The sequence below is a fragment of the Nycticebus coucang genome, chromosome 2 (genome assembly GCF_027406575.1).
Source record: "Nycticebus coucang isolate mNycCou1 chromosome 2, mNycCou1.pri, whole genome shotgun sequence".
NCBI lineage: Eukaryota > Metazoa > Chordata > Mammalia > Primates > Lorisidae > Nycticebus > Nycticebus coucang.
In genome coordinates this window covers 130,686,685-130,711,140 of record NC_069781.1, presented here as the reverse complement: position 1 = coordinate 130,711,140, position 24,456 = coordinate 130,686,685, and the positions used below count along the sequence as shown (strand labels likewise).

General features: G+C 44.6%; 1 protein-coding gene across 2 annotated transcripts in view; it reads left to right on the top strand.

Moving 5' to 3' along the window:
* ADAMTS17 (ADAM metallopeptidase with thrombospondin type 1 motif 17) overlaps positions 1-24,456 on the top strand; it is a 327,885-nt gene that overhangs the window by 67,470 nt on the left and 235,959 nt on the right. For both annotated transcript variants that reach the window (XM_053581837.1, XM_053581836.1), the window contains exons 5-7: positions 10,477-10,560; positions 11,202-11,359; positions 15,990-16,033. In XM_053581837.1, coding sequence (XP_053437812.1) covers positions 10,477-10,560; positions 11,202-11,359; positions 15,990-16,033 — 286 coding nt within the window. The remainder of the gene's footprint in view (positions 1-10,476; positions 10,561-11,201; positions 11,360-15,989; positions 16,034-24,456) is intronic.

The following is a 24,456-nucleotide window of genomic DNA, read 5'->3' as shown; positions in this document are numbered from 1 at the left end:
CACAGACTAGGTGCTTGTGGCACTTCAGAGGGCTGACACTACACCCCAAACTGGGAGATACTAGGATAAAGACAAACCTGTAGACTGTTAGAATAAAATGGAGTTTAGAATTTAACATTCACACATATGATCAAATAGTTACTGATGAAGGTGTCACGAGCATTCGCTAGGGAAGTGGCATTCTTTAAGAACTGGCCGGGAGCTTTGGCTCATGCCGGTAATCTAAGCACTTTTGGATGTAAGGGCAGGAGCATTATCTGAGTCTAGGAGTTCAAGACCAGCCTGAGCAATATCTCAAGCCTGAGATCTTGTCTCTAAAAAAATTTTTTTAAAGATCAGCTGGGTATAATGGGAGGCTGAGGCAGGAGGATTCCTGGAGCTCAGGAGTTAGAGGCTGCAGTGATGCTGCCACTGCATTCTAGCCCAGGCAACAGAGGGAAAGATACCCTGTCTCAAAAGAAAAATTTTTTAACGGTACTGGGATAAATCTATGTGGAAAAGAACTTAGAATAATGAATTTGCAGACATAGAAAGTAGAATGGTGGCTGCCAGGGGCTGTGGGAGAGGGGAATAGAGAATTGTTTAGTGGGTACAGAGTTTCAGTTTTGCAAGATGAAAGTTTTGGAGATAGTGGTGATGTTGTATGTCAGTATGCTGTATGTGCTGTCACTAACTTGTATGTTGAAAAATGTGTAAAATGGTGAACTTCTGTTATATATTATTGTACCACAATTTTTATTTTTTTCCTTTTTTATTTCAGATTAATAGGAGGGTCCACATGTTTATGTTATATTGTTTTCAGTTCTAAGGTAAAGTTCAAGTTCAAGTTGTAGTTGAGCCCTTCACCCATGGGGCGTGCTGAACACCCTCACATTGTGCACATTGGGTGAGAGCCTGCCAGTTGCCCTCCCTTCTCTTCCTACCCCCTTGCTAGACTATACTTGTGTGTTTTCTTTTGTGTGGGTGTGTAGTTATCTATATATTGGTTTCATATTAGTATTGAGTACATTGGATGCTTTTTTTTTTCCATTCTTGAGATACTTTACTAAGAAGAATGTGTTTCAGCTCCATCCAGGCAAGCACAAAAAATGTAAAGTCTCCATCTTTTCTTTCCTTTTTCTTTTTTTTTTTTTGTCCTTTCCGTCTTTTCTCATGGCTGAGTAGTACTCCGTGGTTCACATACACCACAGTTTGTTAATTTAATTATAGGTTGGTGGGCACTTGGGTTGCTTCCACCTCTTGGCAATTGTGAATTGAGCTGCGATGAACATTCTAGTGCAAATGTCCTTGTGATAAAATGATTTTTGTTCTTCTGAGCAGATACCTAGTAATGGGATTGCGGGATTAAATGGAAGGTCAACTTTTAGTTCTTTGGGAATTCTCCATACTTTCCACAGAGGCTGTATTAGTTTGCAGTCCCAACAGCACTGCAAAAGGGTTCCCTTCTCTCCACGTCCATGCCAGCATCTGCATATTCAGGATTTGTGATGTGGGCAAATCTCACGAGAGTTAGGTGCTATCTCATAGTGGTTTTGATTTGCACTTCTCTGGTGATTAGGCACGATGAGCATTTTTTCTTGTGTTTTTGGCCATTCATCTGTCATCTTCAGAAAATTTTCTGTTCAAGTCTCTTGCCCACATATAAATGGAGTTGTTTGCTTTATTTTAGTTCTCTGTAGATTCTAGTTATCAGCCCTTTGGCAAATTTGTAGCATACAAATATCTTCTCCTGTTTCGAGGGCTTTCTGTTTGGTTTAGTTGTTGTACCCTTAGCTGTGCAGAGGCTTTTTTAGCTTGATCCTGTCCCTTTTATTTATTTTTGGTGTTGCTGCAATTGCCAAGGGAGTCGTCTTCATAAAATCTTTTCCCAGGCCAGTGTTGTCAAGCATTTTACCCACACTCTCTTCTAGAATTTTTATTTTGTCATGTCTTAAGTTTAAATCTTTTATCCAGTTAGAGCCAATTTTTGTCACTGATAAGAGGTGTGAGGCCAGTTTCAGTCTTCTGCACGTGGTTAACCAGTTCTCCCAGAACCATTTATAGAATAGGGCTTCTTTTTCCCAGTGCATGCTTTTTTCTTTTTGGTTTATCGAAGATCAGATGGCGATATGCATCTGGGTTCATCTCTAGATTCTCTATTCTATTCCATATATCTATATCTCCATATCACTATAGACTTGTAGTATAATCTGAAGTCTGGTAATGTGATGCCTCCAGATTTGTTTTTATTTCTAAATATTGTATTGGTTATTTGGGATTTTTTTTTCTGACTCCATATAAAATGAAGTACTATTTTTTCAAGTTCTTCAAAGTGTGACATTGGTGCTTTCATGGGGATTGCATTAAATTGTAATCACTTTGGCTAGTATGAACATTTTAACACTGTTGATTCTTCCTAGCGACGATCATGGTATATTTTTCATTTGTTAATGTCTTTTAATGTTGTTTCTTTTCTCAGGATTTCATAGTTCTCTTTATTATAGAGATCCTTCACATCCTTTGTTACACATATTCCCAGGTATTTCATCTTCTTTGGAGCTACTATAAAAGGTATTGTGTCTTTGATTTTATTCTCAGCTTGACTGTTACTGGCATATATGAAAGCTAGTGATTTGGGGGCATTGATTTTGTATCCCGAGATGTTACTGTGTTTTTTGATCACTTCTAAGAGCTTTGTAGTTGAGTCCTTGAGGTTTTCTAGGTATGAGATCATGTTATCTGCAAAGAACAAGAGTATGACCTCCTCTGTCCACATTTGAATACCCTTGATCTCCTTCTCTTGCCTGATTGCATTGGATAGGACTTCCAGCACTATGTTGAATATCAGTGGCAATAGTGGGCATCTTTGTCTAGTTCCATCCTTGTAAGTGGAAATGCTTTCAGTTTTACTCCATTCAGTATGATGTTGGCTGTGGGTTTGTTGTAGATGGCCTCTATCAGTTTAAGAAATATCCTACCTATGCCTGTTTTCTTAAATGTTCTTGTCTGAAAACAATGCTGGATTTTGTCAAAAGCCTTTTCTGCATCAATTGAGAGAATCATATAGTCTTTGTTTTTTATTTTATTTATATGGTGAATTACATTTCTGATTTACGTATGTTGAGCCAACATTGCGTCCTTGGGATAAAACTCACTTGATCATGGTGTATAATTTTTTTAATGTGTCGCTGTATTCTGTTTGCTAGGATCTTATTGCATATTTTTGCATTGATATTCATTAATTCATTAATGATATTTTCCTTTTTGGTTGGGTCCCTTCCTGGTTTTGGAATCATGTTGATATTTGCTTCCTACAATGTGTTGGGGAGGATTCCTTTCTTCTCTATGTTTTGTAATAGGTTTTGCAATATAAGTACTAGTTCCTCTTTGAAGGTTTGGTAGAATTCTGGTGTAAACTGTCTGCTCCTTCTTTTTTGGAAGATTTTGTATTGTTGATGTAATTTCAGTGCTTGATGTAGGTCTATTCAAAATTTCCAATACTTTCTTGTACCACAATTTTTAAAAACATCCTGTGGATTATCTTTCTAGTATCTCTAAGCTCGTCAAGGTGGGACTATGTTTACACTTTCACCATTATTTACTGAGTGTCTGCCACCCATGCAGGAGATGATTCAGAAGCATTTGTGGAGTCTGAACACATAAATGAGTGACGGATGCCATACACTCACATCCTGTGCAAAGGATATAGCACTGAAGTCACAGAAACAAATACTGGCTTTGCTTTTTTAATTCCTTTATTAATTTACTTCTGAAAAGCTTTTGGATTCCAAGCACATCACCCAGATACGCTGTATTAAACTCTGGTAGAAAGAGTGTCTGCATAAAGGTAATCATGTGTCTACTCCTCCCACATTGTCTTTCCAGGAGGGCGGTACAAGATGGAGAACATAAAACCAAACAGATAAAAAGAATACCTGGCCACTATGAATAACTCACTCTCCTGGGTTGTAGCAGCCCCCGAAATGCTAGAAGAAATGGCTACTGTCAGAGCAGCCCTGCTGTAGTCATTCTCGAGGCCCTGTGAAGCCTGGAAGAGGTACCAAAGAAAATTGGCATCACACCAAGGGGTCTCTTTCCCATCAGGGGAGAAAGGAGTTGTATAAACCCTAGAGCTCTAAGCTGGGCTCTTGTATTAGTGGGAGGTTTTGATTACAAACAGCAGAAACTAGATTGGGGTTAACTAAAGTAAGAAAAGGAATCCCATCTTTGGAGGTTCAGAGGGAGGTGTCCAGAATCAAAAGGAGGGTTGAGTCACCAGGCTCAGAATTTGGGGGAAAGTTTGAGGGGAGGCCAGGCACCAGGAAAGATCAAGGCTGAGGAGAGGCCGGTCAAGTGTGCTGAACACTGACTTCTGTGCTGGATCCCTGTGGCCATTTCTCTGTTCCGGGAACATTTCCCAGCTGCCTGCTGCCTCTTCTTCAGGAACCAGTGCCCTGGAGGGTCTCTAGGGAAAGGCCGTTCTCTCCTAGGCTGCTGGGGTGGGCAGAGTGAGTCTCCACCCACTTTGGTTTCTATGGCAAGAAGAGGGTCCCTGCCCTTCTCCAGAGCTTACCCAGTGGGAAAAATTTTCCACGGTGAGAACTGTAGCTATTTGGCCCCTAAAAAATAAATAATAATCAATTAAAACTCTGACACAAAGGCTAGAAAAGTGATTCACTAATAAGAACCAGCAATTCCCCTCTCGGATATATACAGAAACAAAGGCAGGATCTGGAAGAGGTTTTACATATCCATGTTCACAGCAGCACTGTTCACAATATCCAAGGGGCATAAGCTATGCAAGTGTCCATTAAAGGATGAACAGAGTATGGGATCTGCCTGTAAGGTATATTGCTCAGGCGTCAAGGGAAGGAAATTTTGACATGTGCTACGACATGGACGAACTTTTGAGGACGTTTTGATAAGTGAAATGAGACAGTCACAGAAGGAAAAATACTGCACGATTCCACTTAGAGGGTATCTAGAGTAGACAAATTCATAGAGACTGAAAGTAGGATGGGGGTGCCAGGAGTTGGGTCAGGGGATGATGGGGAGTTTTTTAATGGGTGCAAAGTTTCTGGTTTGCAAGAGGAAGAGTCGTGGGCACACAACAGCACAAATGCACTTAACGCTGTGGTTAAATACACAGTTAACACACATGTATATGCTTAAAATGGCTAAGATGGCAAATTTTATGTTACGTATTTAACTGCAAAAATAAAAAAGAAGATACACTTATTCCATTCATCTGTATTTATTAGGTCCTTAACATGTGCTTGTGACTCTTCCCCTGTCCTCTTCTGGGATAGAGTAGGGACCACAAGAAGAGGTCTCATCCTCCTGGAGCTCAGGCAATGTTCACAATAGTGAACACATGTATCAGTGAGATGGGAAACTGGAGAGCGGTAACTGGGGTGCCAAGAACTGAGTGATAGCACAGACAGAGGCAGTGAGGGCCGCTTCTGGGAGAGGTGTGACCCTCCCGTTACAGGGGAAAGGGTTCAGCCAACATAAGGGGGCAGCCAGCGGGATCACCTTGGTGTTTGGGAGGCACAGAGAGAAACTGTTCCTGGTGGGTGATGGGCAGGTCAGAGGGAGTGTGGGAAGAAGTGGGCAGGCCAGCCTTGCAGGGTATGGAGAGTGGGCTTTGTTCAGTGCTCTGGGAAGATGCTATAATGGGCTTAAGCAGAAGAGTGAAATGCATTGGTTTGTTTTAAAGGATGCTCCTGCTTCTTGTCCAGGGAAATGGAGTTCTTTGCCCAGCTCTGTGTCACCTGTACATGTCCCCACAGAGGAAGATGCCTTTACCAGGCTGGGTGTCCGTGCTGGCCTCAACTGCAAGGCTGCCCCGGCTTGGCTGCTGTGGTTTTTCCAGATATGCTGTCATACCTTTTTACCCTTTGGTTGGGGTGGCAGTGACACAGGAGCATGAACATTTTAAGGAACAAATTACAGATGGAAACAGGTGGTGCTGATACCAGAAGCCCTGGGTTTGGGCAGCTAAATTGGAAAATGGAACCACTCAACAGAGCTGTGGTTGTTCTTAGCTTCCTTAACAACCATGGAGTGGAATGAAAAACCGGAGATGTTCCAGGCAAGTTCTGTCTGGAGGGAAAATGACATAAATTGTACTCAATTGCCATATGGAACAGACGACAAGCCTCTCTCCGGTGACTAGCAGAACTAGCATAGTGTTAGAGCACTCACTATTTCTCACCCTCCAGTGGGAGCTGGAAGCTCAGGGAAGGAGAAGTGTTCAACACAGGTGGCTGGCCCACCCCTAGCACCTTGATAAAGTGTATTCTACAAATACCCAGATGTGGGTCCTGCTGCTTTGGGGACCCCACTCATAGGCACTGTGCTGGAGGAGATAGTCCCCTCCTGTTTTGGAGATCTGAGAGTGTCACCCACAGGTCACTCTCTGTCCCTGGGTGCACAGGGGTGTGGTGCCCTCATGAAAACCCTGCCTGGCACAATGAGCAGCTCCTTCCCACCACTGCTCCTTCTCTGGTCTCTGTCTGTATCCTCCTCACCGTGTGCCCGACTCGCCCAGCCAGAGGACCTGCAGTGCACTGCTGGCAGCAGGCCCACTTGGTTCCCAGGCTGCCAAGGAAACGTGACAAAGGCAGCCAGAGCTCTGAACGTTTGGTGGGGCACAGCCAGAGGTGGCCAGAGACAGAATTTCCAGATGATCGGCTGCACTGTTCCCTCCCCAGCCAGGTGTGCCCCTAAACGCTGTGGGGACCTGGCCGCTAAGATGTTCCCTAAGCATGAGTTTCCATGGGAAAAAAAGACAGGGAGACTTGGTTACATGTCTTTACGGCCTGTATTCTGTGGCTGTCATATTTTCATCTGGCTTGCTAGGCTCGGCACGGGGTGGCAGGGAGACCCTGCCCTGTGTTTGGCTGAGCCCTGTCAGAGTGTGGTTGCCACCCAGCAGGTGACAAAATGCTTTAGCTATGGTCAGGCTCTGACACCTGCCCGCCTGGATGTCAGTGCCCTTCTCACATGCCCAGGGGAAATGCTTCCTAACAGGCTTATTAGAGAACATTATTTAGAGCAGCGGTTCTCAACCTGTGGGTCACGACCCCTTTGGACTGTATTAAAGGTTCGAGGCATTAGGAAGGTTGAGAACCACTGATTTAGAGTATGAAGCTTTTTTTAAAAAAATTCATATTTTGAACTTGGTAAAATACACATAACATGAAATTTACTATTTTAGGCACTTTCAAGTATACAGTTCAGTATTGTTAATTATGTTTGGTTGTGGTCTAACCGATCTCTACAACTTTTTTATCTTGCAAAACTGAAATTCTGTATCCTTAAACAACTTCCAGTTGCCACTGTGTCCCATCCCTTGGCGTATGAAGTTTCCACCTCATTCTCACAATCCATCTCACACCTCTTTCTGTATATTTGTTCCAAGGGAAATGACAGAGCTTTGCAATAACAGCATACAGAGCACCCCTGGTTCTGAACTGTCATCAGCCCCTCTAGGAGGAAGAGGGCAATTTGAACAAGGGGCTTGTTCCTATAGTTTTGTTCTTCCTGAAACTTGCCTCATTCCATGCAGAGCTGAACTTACCATGTTACTGCGTTATTTCTTTCTCGTGTTTTTCACTGTCTTTGGTTTTGGCTGGTGTCAATGTTACAGGCAGTGTTTAGATTGAAACCAAACATTGTGTAACCTGAATTTTCTTGCTCATAATTTCAAGTTTTCATTCTTCTTAATTTTCATGTGTTGAACCAAAGTTTACCAGTTTGGGCCCAATTCTAAATGCTGAATATTTCTGGAAACATTTGAATTACAGCCATTGGGCAGTTCAAAAAATATATAAAAAAAAAAAAAGGGAAAATTATGAGGTTTCCCTTTTTTCTCCCAGGCTTATGTAATAAATATGTGACTTTAGAACTTACTTGTGGATGGTGCCGTATAAAACAAAAATGACAATTGGTTTGTTTGAAATTTGGGAAAAAATAAAAAATGAGACCAGAGTAACCACATGTGTTCTGTTTTTCCTGGGAAAGGCTATTAGGACAATAAATTTTATTTAAAGAATAAAAGATAGATTTTATTTAAAGAATAGTTTTCAAAGAACAAAATTCAAGCAGAGACGTACCCAGTTCCTTTATCATGGAGCTGCTCAGACACAGCGTGTCTGGCTTCTGTTTGTGGCCGGGAGTGGTGGTGTTGACCAACTCTGGTTGGCCTGAGTTGACCTGAGCCATGGTCCTCACATGCTGTATTGATAGCATGAATACAACATCCACTGGAGAAAGTTTTAAATGCCCTGCTGGAGTTTTCTCCCTTCTTGACTATGTCTATGAGAAAAGAACGAGGAGAATATTCAAAAAGTTCCCATTGCTGTGCCTTCCATGCGCTGCGAGTGCTGCCACCTTCATCACCCTCCCCACGGCCCTCCCTGCATCCCGCATTTGCCACATTGTGGAAAAGGGGGCTCAACAGGGTCGTAATGACCAGTGGGCATCTTTCCATCCATGTCAACTACTCTGATCTTTTGCCTTATTTGAAGTTGCCTGCCTCTTCTTAAAACACTTGACTTGATTTGATGTTGAAGTCCTTATGATTAAATTTTGCCAACAAGGGATGCAAAATTGAGAAAGATATGTCCTTTTCTGTTAGTTTAGCCATTTTCAATGACGGACTTTGGTTAGAATGAGGATTTGGGAGAATAAAGAAGGAATGTGGACCTTTTGGCTAGACAAGGCTGAGTTGGCACCATGTCATCATTGACTGGCTGTGGGTCTGAGCAGCCATGAACCTGTTTCCCTCAGTTTCCTAGCTGACAGTGATGGAGGCACCAACTTTGGCAGGCTTTGACGAAAGTTAGAGATGACATAACCTGTGCACAACAGGCATCTCTCTCCCCATCCCCTTGCTCAGGGTCCCCGAAGCCTCCTGCATGAAAGCCCAGAATGAGAGTTTTGTATTTTCTGCCAGAATAATCTTACATTCTTTTTTTTTTTTCAAAACCACTGGTCCTAATACATTTTTTTAACCAACTGATTTCTAACTTAGCTTTCTGTGTAGGTGGGCACGTGTGTGTGTGTGTGATTTTAGAAGAAGATTTTGGGTAATCCATTTTTTTTTTTTTTTTTGAGACAGAGTCTCACTTTGTCACCCTCGGTAGAGTACTGTGACGTCACAGCTCACAGCAACCTCAAACTCTTGGGCTTACGCGGTTCTCTTGCCTCAGCCTCCCAAGTAGCTGGGACTACAGGCGCCCACCACAACGTCTGGCCATTTTTTGGTTGCTATTGTCATTGTTGAGCAGGCCCAGGCCAGGCTCAAACCTGCCAGCTTTGGTGTATGTGGCTGGTGCCCTACTCACTGAGCTACAGGCACCAAGCCTGGATAATGCATTTTTAAGGGAGCTTTTTGGTTCCCTCAGAAAACTTTTTCAATAAAATCTGGGTTATGTTCCGCACATATGTATTTTTTTTAATTCCAACAAGACTATGTATGTATAGACACTGAAATTTAAATTCCATATAATTCTTCTTTCATTTTATTTTCCTCTGTATTTGACTGTATTTTTAATTAATTAGTTTCTAATTAATACAATTTTTATGAATAGAATTTGTATTTTAGAGCAGTTTTAGATTTATAGAAAAACTGATCGGATGATACAGAGAACTCTTATATACAGTTTCCTCTATTACTATACTTTGCTATATATAATGCACACTTTTTTGCCCAAATTTTGAGTGAAAAATAAAGATGTTTGTTAAAATAGTATGACTTGGGAGCGGGATAGCCTAGTGGGCCTCCAGGGGCCACCGCACCCTCCTGCCTGGGCCTGCCAGGTGTGTGGGGTTCCATTGTGAAAGGACCCAGGATTAGTGGACCAGAGCAGACTCTGCTCAGTACTGCAGTCGGGAGGGGGCAGTGGTGGGGCGCTCAAAGTGGCCCATGGCAAAGAGGGCCAACTAGCCTCAGAAGCTTCCTCCCTGCCAGCCAGGAATGTGATTATCTCAGATGTGGCCCTGACATGCCAGGGAGGAAAGAGCTCCCAGTAGAGAGGGAAGGGGCAGCCTTCACGTTCACTGAGCTGGTGGCTGCTGGGGGTTGGGCAGGTGGTGGTAGGGAAGGGGTGGTGTGTTCTGCCTGTTTACCAGGGAAGCCGTAGCCCTGCCCAAACTGTCCAAGAGCTGGCCACTTTGTCGAGGAGCGTTTTCCTAAACGTTTGGGTCAAAAACATGGGTGCACATTATACACAGGAGCATATTTTACATGGCAAAATATGATATCAATATCTCACGATGGTAAATATTTGTTATAATTAACTGATTGCCATCAATACATTATTATAAACTAATGTCCATACTTTAGTCACACATTTTGTACACATTTCATTCACATTTCTTTAGTTTTTATTTAATGTTTTTTCTCTGTTCTAAGTTCCCATCTAGGATACTACTATATTTTTATTTTTATATTTATTTCCTCATCTATTTCTTTTTCTCTCTTGATAGGTATACAATATGTTCCAGCATCAGAGCCTTGGAATTAAAATTAACATTCAGGTTACCAAGCTTGTCCTGCTGCGCCAACGTCCTGTAAGTCCCCGTCGACGCCTTACAGAGCATGCACTTCTCGGTTCAGCCCTTTCCTGGCTTTGCAGACTCCATCAGCGTGGGAGGAGGGCAGGTGTCGCTACTGAAGCAGGGCCTGTGCACGGGCTCTTTAGAGTCTCAAAGGGCCCTAAGCAGTGGGTGCATGTATATTCCCCCCTCCACACCCAGAGGTCACACACGTGGCTCTCATAAAGTCTTGATAGTGAGGTCTTTGGAATCATGGCCTCCCTTCTGAAGCTATACTCGACCTTTGACCCCAATTGAATTCCCCCTAGCGTTGTTTTCTGGTCTTTCAGTAGTGCATTCCCACCTGACAGTGTTTCCTGCAGAGTTGAGAATGAATGTGAGATTGAAGGAACGGTACTTGGTTCAGTACCCTGCTCTAGTCATGAAAAAGAAAGATGCCTACCTTTAATGGCACTTGTGGTCTTCTTTTTAACTTACAGATTAGGCCCTTGATAGTCTCTTGCTGGGTCTGTGCCTGATACCCACTAGGGTCAGACTTTTGTTTGGGGCAGCAGGTCATCCAATGACATCTCAGCAAGTAACTGTCTCCACCTTAACATCTACACTCTGGCTTCCCTGGGTGTTGGCCTCTCTGACTGACCTTCAATTTCTTCTAGGCCAAGTTGTCCATTGGGCACCATGGTGAGAGGTCCCTGGAGAGCTTCTGCCACTGGCAGAATGAGGAATATGGCGGGGCACGGTACCTTGGAAACAACCAGGTTCCAGGAGGGAAGGACGATACACCCCCTGTGGATGCTGCTGTGTTCGTGACCAGGTAAACCTGGATTTGATTTGTGCCTGCAACTAACATGGGAAAAACATCGGAAGTAGGGCATGTTCTTAGGAATGCAGGCTTGGAAGTCAGACGTGGGGCTACCTATCTGGGCTTATCAGTAAGATATTAATGGTAATACCTTCCTCTGGGCTCAGAGCTGCGCCACTCTAGTCTCTCTCCTCCCGTCACATGGCACTCTCCCTATGTGTCCGATGTCTAAATTCTCCTCTTCTTCTAAGACACCATTATTTGGCTGAGAGCCCACCTGAATCCAGTGTGACCACATCTTAACCAAGTAAGGTCCCACTTCCAGGTAGCAGGGTTAGGGTGTGGACCGTGTCTTTTTTGCGGGACACAATTCAGAGCGTAACAGTGGTCGATGTGGAGTATTTCATCTTTTTCTTGTGTCTCTGAGGAGAAACTGGTTTTCTTTGGTGGCTTTATTTTAATAATGTAAATAAAATGTGGTCACACCAAAATCTCCTTTTAGAAAATACATAAGAATGTTTCTTGGTAAATTAACTGATCAGATTAAAAATACCAGAATTTTATTAGACTTGCTGGGAATATATCAACTTTGAATTTAAAGCATATTGTTTTTAATTTAAAGGAACTACTTCCTAAATTATATGCTTTCTTTTCCTTTCTCAGTTTAGAAGTAAAGTTGTGGAAGGGAGAACTTTTATCACAATCTTGAGCCTGAATTCAGCTTGTTTCTCCACAGAGAAATAAATCCCATTTAACATTAGGGTTTGAGTCAAGAAAGGCTCCTTGGTTGTATCTCCTGGGCCGTGGGCTATAAATCCCTGGCTGAGTGATACCCCAGGGCCAGCTGGGGAAGTCCTGGGACCCTGGCATCAGGCAGCACATCCCTCTTTTCCTCTCAAAGATCCCAGAACATGCGTATTGCCACCACCAGTCACCAAATAGATAATCACTCTTGTAACTGACGCATTGACTACCACCCCCATGGCTTAAAATGTGCTCTGTAGCAATCTGATCCCGTCTGAGAACATTTGCTGCTTTATAGGATATGGTTCAATACACGTCTGTAGTGGGACATTTTAGAGAAAGGCCCTGTCATAATTCTCATTGCCTGTGATATGGCTGGTGTACTAGCAGACACCAAGGAAAAAGGGAGCAGTGTGACCTGGTTCATGCTTTTGATCTGGGCTTTCGTATCCCAGTGAGTACTGGGGACCTCCAGGTCCACCTTTCTGGTTAGTGTGGCCACCTACGCTTACTGGCCAGAGTCCACCATTGCTCATAGCACTTTGCCACAGCATTTGAGCCTGTGGGACTTTCTTTGGAGTACCTGAGGGTTGTGGGGTTGAGGTTAAAGGTGCCATGCTTGGACAGTGGATTTGATTTAGAGAGTAAGAAGGCGCCCTTGGGACCATGTCCATGTGTGACCATCAGTTAATGTGACTGATTTTCTAGGTCTGAAGGCCTTTCCTAGAGAAGAACTCTAAATAACTTCATCTTTTGAGTATGCAGGTAAAATTCCAAGGTTTTTAATTGGACAGTTGTTTTTATAAAAACTATATAAAATCTATAAATTTAAGAGATTTGTTAAAAAATAATGAACAACTTATGGAAATATTCCCTATATTGGAAAAAACTTTCTCTTTTCTGATGTTTCTGTTCATTGTCTGGGTGGAGAAAGTGTTTGTAAGTGGTCTTGGTTTGGGAATAAATAGCAGAGTTGTTTTTTTTTTTTTTTTTTTCCCCAGAGGCAAAAAATGTCACTGACAAAGTTTCTGGATTAGCCTTTTAGAAAAAGCCCTGGGCAGGTATGAATGCACAAAGATGCCACCAGTTAGAGTTTCTTTTCACTTTCTGGCTTCCTGACAGCTTACTGACTACAAGCTGGTAATAATTTACACAAAATAAAGAGGAAATATTTTGTGTACACATGTTCCTTTTTTATACCTCACACCTGTTACAAGGGCCACTATAAAACAAAAACCAGAAAATGACATGTGGTGGAAGGATGTGGAGAAATTGGAACCCTTTTGCACAGCTTTGTTGGGAATGTGAAATGGGATAGCCACTGTGGAAAGCAATGTGATGGCTCCTCAGAAAACTAACGATAGAGTCACCATGTGGTATTTGTATCCCCACGTTCATAGCAACAGTAGTCGTGAAGGCCAAAAGATAGGAGCAACCCAGTGTCCATCAGTGGAGGAGTGGGAAGACAATGTGGAATCTGCCTCCAATGGGATATTACTTAGCCTTAAAAAGGAAGGACCCTCTGACACCTGCTACAACATGGCTGAACCCTGAGAACATTATGTTGAGTGAAATAAGCCAGTCACAAAAGCACGAACAATTGATTCCACTCACCTGAGATCCCAGGAATAATCAAAAGTGCAGGGACAGAAAATAAAATGATGGCCCTGGTGTGGTGGCTTAGGCCTGTACTCCCAGTACTCTGGGGGGCCGAGGTAGGTGGACTGTTTGAGCTCAGGAGTTCAAGACTAGCCTGAGCAAGAGATCTCTACTAAATATAGAAAAATTAGCTGGATATTGTGATTAGCTTATAGTCCCAGCTACTTGGGAGGTTGAGGCATGAGGATCACTTGAGCCCAAGAGTTTGAGGTTGCTCTGAGCTGTGATGATGCCACAGCACCTATCCAGGGCAACAGAGGGAGACTCTTGTCACAAAAAGAAAAGAAAAAAAAAGTAAAATGGTTTCCAGGGGCTGGAAGGAGGGGGAATCGTTGTTTAGTGGGTAGTTTTCCTTTGGGGTGATTAAAGAAGTTCTGGAGATTCAGCTTACACTAAAAAAAAAAAAAAGAAAGAAAAAAGAAAGTTCTAGAGATGGATAGTGGTGATGGTTGCATGACAGCCTGAATGTAATTAACACTACTGAACTATACACTCTGTGGTTAGGACAGTATATTTTATGTTATGTACATTTTGCACAGTAAAATATTATAAAAATGTTCTAGCTTTCTGACACAATGGAGAGAGGCCCTAATTGTATGAGAGTGGTTCTGGGGCCAGATGGGAGGTGTCCTCCTCATCCAGGGACAGGGGAAACAAGGTTTCTTCAGTAGCAGGGCACGAGACTCTCGGAGGGCAGTGCAGTGCAGTGGCCTCCTTGTGGCTCTGTGCAGACAGCCCCGGAGCCTGAGCTCACTTTCTTCTTCATTTCCTGCCTACGCCTCAATGCCACCTGGGCAATCACAGTCCCCTCACCTGCCACCCAGGAGCTGCTGGACTGAAGGGCTTGCTGCACAGTCCTGTCCTCTGGGTCCCGGCAGATGTTCAATCAAAAACCTCCTGCAGGGACAGAGAGGCAGAGCTAGAATCAGGCAGGAAGCTGAGTTGGCGGAGAAGCCTCATTTAGTAATTAGAGGCAGAGAGCTGCAATTCTCTGGGTTGGGGTAATAATGGGCTGATGTTTTCATAAGGAAATTGGGTGTGAGGCAGCTGCAGCTCTGGAGAAGCCAAACTTTCCGACAGTAATCTGAGCTGAGGCCACATGGGCAAGGTAGTGTCTGGGGAGAGCCGCCCCAGATCCTGAGTCTGGGACTAGCCGGTGTGAGGGTTTCTTTTAATGTTCTCTTCCCCCTTATAGGGTGTGACTGAGATTCAGAGTGTATTCCCCCAGACACTCCGTAAGGGACAGACGGCAGCCACTGTGGAAGCTGTGAGCTTCCATGTCATACCCAGCAGAAGCTGCTGAGCCAGAGTGGCAGAGCTGGGTTTTCTGCAGCTGTGTCTAGCGCTGGGCATGGCCCCCAAGCAGATGGGATATGGGGCCACACAGGACCCACACAGAGGCCCAGGATCGGGGGTTCTCAATACTTGGCACTGCTTTACCTTTGGTTCTGCATCTGACCCAAAATTCCAGGAATGCAGGATTATTCCTCCAAGCCCACTTGGGTTTATGCTTGGAGGAGATGCCCAAAGCAAACATGTCCAGCCTGTGGGTCCACCACTGGGGCTCCTCAGGTTGCTCCCTACCTTCCTGTTTGGTGTAACTCCATCTAGCTCCTCTGGGCCAGGCTGTCACTTCTTACCCAGTTCTCAGGTGGGTGTGGCGCTACCCATTCTGTGGCCAGCCCCTAACCGTGGGAACTTACAGAAACCATGGGAATGCTCTGGTTGGAACAGAAGCACCCAGACCTCTGGACCAGGTCTCAAGCATCTTTGCTGTATCCCTGGTCCACAGCTGCCCACCTGGGGCATTCTGGGCAGCTTTCAAGAATATGATTTTTAGAAGTGACTGTTTTGCTCTCTTTTCATGGAAGTGATATATGGTTACTATAATAGGCATCAAAAAAACAGTTGCTTCCCCAGTAGAGTAGCTTGAGGAAGCCACTGCAGTTGGATGATATCGATGGAGAACTATCTATGGTCAGTGTCTTGGCAAACCGGGCAACTGTTACACTGGAATAGTTCACCTACTAAAGGAGGGTCTTGTGTAGGGTAACTGGGCTCACCCCTGGGAAATGTGGATGGGTTACCCTTGGGAAGTGCTATTTGTTGTTGTCCTTCACTATGACCTGTGACTACTAAAGTGATAACATCGTAGGGTGTCTAGGCAAGGTTGATGCTGTTTTTTTCTCCCATTCTTGGGGGGACTGTATATATCTGACTACGTCTTTTTATTTTTTAGGACAGATTTCTGCGTACACAAAGATGAGCCATGCGATACTGTTGGTAAGTTCAGAATTTGAATAATAATCCAAGTGGCTAATGTACCCTGGGATAATTTGGAGACTTTTTCTTTATTTTTTGAGACAGAGTTTCACTTTGTCAGCCTAGATAGAATGCTGTGGGGTCACAGCAACCTCAAACTCTTGGGCTTAAGCTATTCTCTTGCCTCAGCCTCCCCGTAGTTGGGACAATAGGTGCCTGCTACAACGCCCGGCTATTTTTTGTTGTTGTTGTTGTTGTTGTCGTTTAGCTGGCCCGGGCTGGGTTCAAATCCACCAGCCTGGGTGTATGTAGCTGGCGCCATAACCACTGTGCTACGGGCGCCAAGCCTGGAAACTTCTTGATAACACTTCCAATCTAGAAAATATGTCCTCTGCACATTCCCTGGCCTCTTTTCTTGTAAATTGGCTCTTTGGCTTTATTTTGCCTTTTTTTTTTTTTCTTTCCTGAAAGTTTTGAAGTTACTTATAGAGGAAGGCGTCTAGATAAAGGGCTAATAAGAAAGATATGAGAAATTGAACCAAGAGCAAGAGCCACCAGGGTGCCTGGAGGTGTCTACAGTTAGGGCCACCTTTGCCACCCAGGCGTGAGGGAAAGCTTGCTGAGTTATATGGATGTTGTCACGAGGCAGAATGTTAGTGTTTTGTTCTTGTGCTTGTGGATGGTCTTTGCCAGGTGCCCTAAAAGCACAACTGTAAGACTAGTCCCTCCACCAGCTCTGGTGCCAGGCTGCTTGCTTTCTCGTCAGACAGTGCTGAAAGTGACATGGCAGAGCTGGAAAACACATTTCCTTCCTCCCTGCCCTTTCTTCTCAACCCTCTTCACTTGACATTTTTCTTTCTCTTCATTCCTCATTTGTATCTGCTTTGCTCTTGATTTCCTGTCGGTTTCAAATGGAAAGCATCCTTCGAGTATAGAAATAGATTGCTTGGTTCTGCCCTGGCATAAGTCTTTGTTCACCAGGAGGTTGAAATAAGAGTATTGCATTGCCAAAAGCAAAATTGTAAATCTCGTGTGCTTAGAATTGTAATAAAGCAAAGTAAAACAGTATAGTATTGAAAAATAGATAATATTGTGAAATTCACATGTTAAACACCTGAGTTTCTCATGGAGCCCCAGAAGTGGCTAATTGCAACCTTGGCTCTGTAGGGCATGTCGCCACGTCAGCTTTTTAATCCATTAAATAGTCACCTTGGACAGGGTAACTTGTAAGGCCCTTCAAAATTGAGTATAATGATTGAGGACATTTCTATCACATTTTAGTTTTACAAAATGATTTTTTTTTTTAACAGAGTCTCACTATGTCACCCTGGGTAGAGTGCGTGGCATCATAGCTCAAAGCAACTGCAAACTCTTGGGCTCAAGTGATCCTCTTGCCCCAGCCTCCCAAGTAGCTGGGGCTACAGGCTCCTGCCACTGTGCCTGGCTAGTTTTTCTATTTTTAGTAGAGGCGGAGTCCACTTTGCTCAGGCTGGTCTTGAACTCCTGAACTCAGGCAGTCCGCCTACCTCGGCCTCCTAGAGTGCCAAGATTACAGGCGTGAGCCACTGTGCCCAGCCTACAAAATGATTTTTATTATACTTCATCTGTACACTAAATGGATCTGAGGGTGAGGTGTCAAAGGTCAACCAACCAACCCTTGCTTTGTTATTTGGGAGCTCTCTCCATAGCTGAATTATTAAACCAAGGTAACATAAATCTGCCTCTCTCCAGGGATAGCTGATACAGGCTTATGTATGGTTGGGGCTGTGGAGGCACTGAAGCATGTGCTGTCCCCCAAATGGCTGCTCCTTCCCAGGTTTTCTAAGTTCACAGGTTAACTTTGACGGCCCCCTACCCCTGTGCTGGGGCTGCCTCTGCTTCCAAGCACCATGTGCTTCCTTGCCTGCCCTGTGGAGATGCTGGTCCCCAGGAGACTCTTCACACCCAGAGCCCAGCTCTGGCCTCCAACCCGTGTGTCTTCTGGTACTGGGCACAGGGCTTGAGAGGCCCTGTCCCCACCTTAGGTTGGCTGCTTGAATGAAGAAGGAATCAGTGAGTGCAGATGAAGGAACGCCTGTGTCTGTGAGCAGCATGCATCCAGTTACGTGCTTTTCCTTCATGTGACTTATAGCTGCCTTTTATTTTCTATTGAATATATCAAAGATTTCTCTTTTGAGAGGAACTTGCCATTTGTAAATAAATGGGTGTTCAGGCCCCTGGTGAAGAGCAGGCAGCTACTTCTAATGGGGCATCTTTTCCTCTTCTGAACCACGTCGCTGTACTACTTTTGATTCATTTGCTCTGGCTGCCACAACAAAATATCACACAGACCAAGGAACTTAAACAACAGACATTCATCATCTCACAGTTCTGGAGGCCGGAAGTCCCAGATCTGGGTGTGGGCAGGGTCAGCTTCTCCCCAGGCCTCTCTCCTTGGCTCACAGGCAGCAGCCTTCATGCTGTGCCCTCACATGACCCTTCCTCTATGCATGTTTCCCTGTGGTCTGTCCCTCCATGCAGAAGGATGCCGGTCTTACTGGGCTAGAATCTCTCCCTTATGACCTCATATAACCTTAATTAGCTTTTTAAAGGCTCTGTCTCTAATCTGGTCACACTGGCAGTTAGGGCAGAAATGTGTGAATTTGGGGGGACACAATTCAGTGCTAGCACTGCTCATTTGACACTTAGCCACATGTTACCAGGGGACATCTTATGTCCTTATGTGACTCCCCTCCCCAGATGTGTATGTCTCATTTCCTTAAAGCCTTTTAATGTCTGGGAGCAGGTGCAGAATGATGGTTCTTCCTGTGACAACTTGTTGGCTGAGGGGACCTGCCCATTTCCTGCTCCGTCTTGTGCTCTTTCTCATACTTCAGTGATTTCCATTTTTTCCAAAGGAGCTGAATCCTTCCTTTAAACTTTTGTGGTGTCTTGTTAGTATAGATTTATTTCAATGTGTCATGTTTTACTTGAACAGATTATCGAGTCTGTCAGTAAGAACAGTGGGATGACTTCATGAAGAGAATAATGCAAAAACTAAGGAGATAGCAGTCAGGCACTCTTCTCAGCTTCCAACTTATTTTTATATTAAAATTTTTTTGTTGTTAAATAATTTTAGAAAAAAATTATTTCACAAAACCCCCTTGGGACTCCCTCTCCTGTGTGGGAGGCTTTTCTTTTTCCTTAATAAAATCTTTCACTTTCAATTTTAAAAAAAAGTGCCAGAATAGTACAGAGAATTCTCTTGTCCCTGTCACCCAACTTTGTCTGATGGTGGCATTTCACATACCTCCAGTGCACCCTCAGAGGCAGGAGTGATGATCCCAGACAGTGAACCAGACTGTGGATCTTATTTAAGCTTCCCTGGTTTCCCAATATTCTTATTTTTTTGGTATACTTGTACATCCATGGTAGTTCTGTGACCTCTTATTATGTGTACAGATCTGTGTGTTCACCACAGCAAGCAAGAACAAAACAGCTCTTGTCACCTCTTTAGAGCCACTCCTTCGCACCCCCTCTTCCTTAGCCCCGGCACTGATTTATCTGTATTCCATCTCTATAATTTTGTCACCTCAATATCCAATTTATTCTTGTACTTTGTTTTGATTGTACAGAACGGAAAAATAATCTGAGTCACATCAATGTGAGCTTACCAACACTAAAAGATCTCGAAGAGTAGTGTTTGTTTCTTTTTTTGTTTTAATTTGGGTACTGCTCATGTATAGTAAAGAGCATGAATCTTGATGGATTTTTTTAATTTAGACCTATACTCTTTTCTTCTTTTTTGGCTTATCTCATATGTGTTGAAATAGTTTTAAAGCAATGTTTTGAGTTCTGGTTTAAATTGTGCCTTTTAAATTCTGATGAAATACACCTGACATAAAACTTTCTGCCTTAGCTGTTCTTAAGTGTACATTTCAGTGGTAGTAAGGACGGTCACTTTTTGTGCAAGCATGTGCCTATACTCCTGAAACCACTTCTCAGATCAAAAATAAAGAACAGCAGTCCCTCAGAGGGTTCCCTCCTGACCCTCTCCATCAGTACTCCCCCAAAGGTGACCTACGCTTGTGTTTTAATTACTGTTTTAAAAATAGTTTAAAATAGATTTCAGAGATCCATTTCAATGACACGTTGGAAGAATCACTGAGGTACCGATAGGATCTGGGGGCTCCTCGAAGAATGCTTTCTCACTGGATCAGCCCATTCTGTCAGTCTGGGTCCCTGATGGTGAGGAATGAGCACAAAGGGTGTTTACCAAAAGCAGATTGCCAGGGGACTAGGGGCCTGGCTTGGAGCACAGCAGGGCCTGAGGGAGGGGACGAGGCCATAGGTGCCATTCAGGTCGGGGCAGGGCATGTCTGGTCCTAGTGCCACTGTTCTGGGACCAGCCTCTATCTCCACCCACACCTGTCTGTCACCAACCCATAGTCCAGAGTCCTGCCCCAGGTGATCTGTCTCACCCTCCTGACCTGCATTGGGGCAAAGGAAGTCTAACCCTTTGGGTTTCCATAGGGGAGGCAGAAGCACCTCCCATATAGAATATGTAGGGGGTGGGGTTTCTCCAAAGGGGATTGGTTTGCTTCAGCCATGGGGGAGGATGGATGCTAGACAGTCACCTATGTCCACCACACGCTGTCCTTTCAGTGAAGGTGGAAGCACGACGCTGACCATCTCCAGGCCTCACAGGGGTCTCACTGATGTAGGCAGGCAGTGGCACTGTGGTGGCTCTGACTGCAGATGAGCAGAGGCCTTGCTGAGCTCCTCTGTCCTGGATGGGGTTTCATGAACAGAGGAATGGACAAGCTTTTAAAACGTCCCGCCAGGAATACCCTCCCTCACTCCCTCCTGGCTCTGCCAAGGGCCTCCTTGAAGTGGGAAGGACAAGTGGGGATGACCCCTTGGGAGTTCTACTTATCTCCACCGGGGAGCAGGTCCCTCACAGGAGAAGGGGCTGATGCATGGCCCCCGCCCTGTGCGTTTCAGACCTTGTCCTCCTGGGTGTGTGCTTTTCATCTGTTAAATTGCTTCCTCTGGAATGATGTGCTTCCCAGCCACAGGGTGACATGAACACAGTGTGAGAAGAGGCAGGGGAGAGGACAGAGGCGTGGCAGAGGCGAGCCCTTTTCACCATACATGCTCCTTTGGCTTGGCACAATCCTACCTGTGCCTATACCTGTAAATTGAGCTATGACGATTTTTTTTTTTTCTGTCAGCCTAAATCAAGCTGCTTTTACTTTCTTTTCTTTCCTTGGTTGGTCTTATAGTATTTTTAATTAATGGTAAAGCATCCCTTTCCCTCCCCCAAGATGGAGGAGGGGTAATTCTGCAGAAGGAAAATGGAAACATTCCACAGCCCCATGGGTGAGGCCAGGTGGATGCCTCTGAGGAGCTCTGAGCCCCTGTGCTGGGACCCAGCTGCTGGGCCTGCTCCCTGAGCTTGGGTGGAAGGACTCCTTCCCTGTGTCACCCTTAGCACTAGTACTGCCCTCTCTGAGGTCTGGGTGGCCCCAGGGGAGCTTCATAGCCATGGTCTCTGCCCTCTAAGGAGGAAACGTGTCTGAGTGAAGGCGACCAGGCAGGTGGCATTTGGGAATGAAGCCTTGATTTCTGAAGACTGTTTGGCCAGCCCACCATGAGGCCACAAAACCAGAAAGTTCTGGGGAGCCAGTGACAGGTGACGGAGAGCAGGTAATGGACAGTTTATGACCTGGACCAGCTGAGTTCTTAGGAATTGAACGTATTAGGGAGCAAGATGAGTGTGAACTCTGTGATGTTAACTGAGGCCCGGGCTGGGTAATGAATGCCACTTTTTTGCATAAATTGATCCCCTGGTTATGCTTCATGTATAGAGACCTGGGACCTTTTGCTTATTCTAGCCTGTGCCCTTGCTGAGAAGGTGTGCAAAACCCTCTTGGGGAGCCTACTTTCTTTGGTACTGTTGGGGTGTTGCTCTGGCTTCATTCTGTGGGGGTGATTTTGAATTGTCAAAAAGAGGCTTCAAAAGTTCTTTCTACTGGGTAATGTGGTGTAGTGTTTGAGCGACATGCTTAAGTTTTGCTTGTCAGAGTAAGCCTTGGGTTTCTTTACCTCCAGGGCCCTTGTACTCATTTGTTTGCTTTATTCCTTCTAACCTGACAAAGTCAAGTTTCAGTTGTGCTTCAGAATTGTTAGTGGTACAACCTCTGGGGACTGCCTCGGAGAGGAAATGACTCTGAATGGCTGACTTCTGACATCAGTTTCTTTACCTTATAACCCATCTCACTTTTTTGACGTTGTAGGTGTGGCCTTAAGTTTCAACCCTGTGTATGCGGTGTCTTTTGTGAAAAGGTTACAACATTTCATTGCATATCGTTGTCCCAAATCAGATAACCAGCAGTTTTTAGCAAAGTCATCTATTTGTCAGGGGCTGTATTAGTGTTTATAATTATGCTTTGATCATATTCTGTACTTTGGGGGAGGTTTTATGAAAGGTTTCAATTTGGGGAATCAAATATGCAGACATACAGCCATCAGGGTGCAGTCCATTTTGGCAAGTTCTGCTTTCCTTGTCATACTCTCAAAAAATAGGCCGTCCACATAAAAGAGTTAGGAAAGTAGCGTTCTATCAATTTTAGGGCTTAGTATCCCACAGATTCAGCTTGGATTTCTTGGCTCATAGAGTTACTTGGAAAATAAAAATATAGACTTCAGGAAACTACTAGTTCCTTCTTTCACAGGTTTAGTTTTTGACACTGGTGGGGAGTATTCTCTCAGAAATATTAGCTATGTCGAGAAGTTGGAGAGGGTCTGTTTGTAGGAGGTGTTGTGCCTAAGAACAGAAGAGGACAAGGACAAGGACCTCCAGGGGTTTCCTGCATTTACCTCTATGTGGTCATCTTGTGCTTAAAGATAGTGACGGGGTAAATAAAACTGTACGGGAATTATATGCACATGTGTATAGACCTGCATACAAACACCACACACACAGACACACACCCCTTTGATACGCACACATGCCGGGGTGCATGTGTGTACACAGAAGGGTGGCTTGTGTGTACCTCCTGTACCTTAAGGTCTGGGGAGGCTTCATCTGTGCCCACAAACTCTGCAAGTTCTCTACAAAGTTCTTGTAGAAACCTTTCAAGAAGACCTATCTGCTGTGAGGACAACACAATAAGATCCCAGAGTAGGAGGTTTGTGTTTGGGACTTGGCTGAAGTCCATGCTGAAACCAGTTGCCCCAGGGGACCAAGTTCAACTTTTCTTGTTTCTCCTGCCAGTCTAAGGTTACATAATGGCTGAAATACATTAGGAAATGGTTAAAATATGTTTTTGCTTGGGACGGGCTTCTACCAGCCTTTTGGAGATGTGGAACCAACATTTATTTTGGAACTAGACAGAGATCAACAAATCAGGACTGGGAATGATTGCCTTTTGGGCTGGAAAACAAGAGAGTTGAAAAAACAAAGCTCCCTGTGCAGGGTTTCCAGCTGTGGCTCTTCAGACAGATGCAGGCCTGGTGTCCCCTTGAACATTCTCAATGGCAAAGTGGGTCCTTGTACGATGTCCTTCCTTGAAGCTCCCAGATCAGCTAGCCTGGCCTTCTGTGCTTATACAGTTGCAAGGGGAATTGGAAACAGACCTCTCTGCCAGGTAGACAGCTGTTAATGCGCATGGGGTACCAGTGACACTGGTGCCAGAACAAAGCCCACCGTACTTTCATTCCCAGGACAGCCTCTGTGTGACGACAGCAGAGGGAGTCTCTGTCTTTCCTTTGGTGTTCCCCCTCCTCACGGCCAAAGGAGCACTTTGTGATTAGCTTGGCAAGATGTCCCGTGCTTCATCACCTCACAGCATGGCTCTTCCTCCAGTCATGTTGTTTTGAGTCAGTCCCAACCCTTTATTAGGTTTGTTAGAAACAAACAAAACTTTCCCCAAATAGCAAGACGGGGAGTAGAATCACAAACCGGGAACTGGGCCTTTACGAGATGCCTTCTTTGTAGTTGTGAGTCCTGAGGAGCTTTTGAAGGCTGTGTGCAGCCCCAGAGCCTGTGCCCAGAAAAGTGGGTGGGAGAGGCAGGGGAACCAGTGCCATCTGCAGGGGTTCCACGAGAACAGGCCTCCTGCCCTGGTTGGAATGTGCCAAGGACACCTCAGGCTGGGAGCTGGGAAAGGGCTCCCACCAGAGTGTCTGTGCAGTGGCCCTCAAAGTCCCGTTTAGCACCTGCACGATCCTACCATCTCCATGGTGAAGCTGAGCCTGTCCTCAGGGGCTGTGCATGAGAAGAAGGCACAGGCTTGGCTTGGTTGAGGCTCTGCAGTTAGACTTGAGATCAGATCATACTTCTCCCGCTGTCCTGCATGACTCACCTAGTATCTCTAACCCTGTTTTCTTATCTGTAAAATGGGGATAATAGTACCCAGGGTTATTATGTGACCAATCATATCTGTTAGGATGGCTGCTGT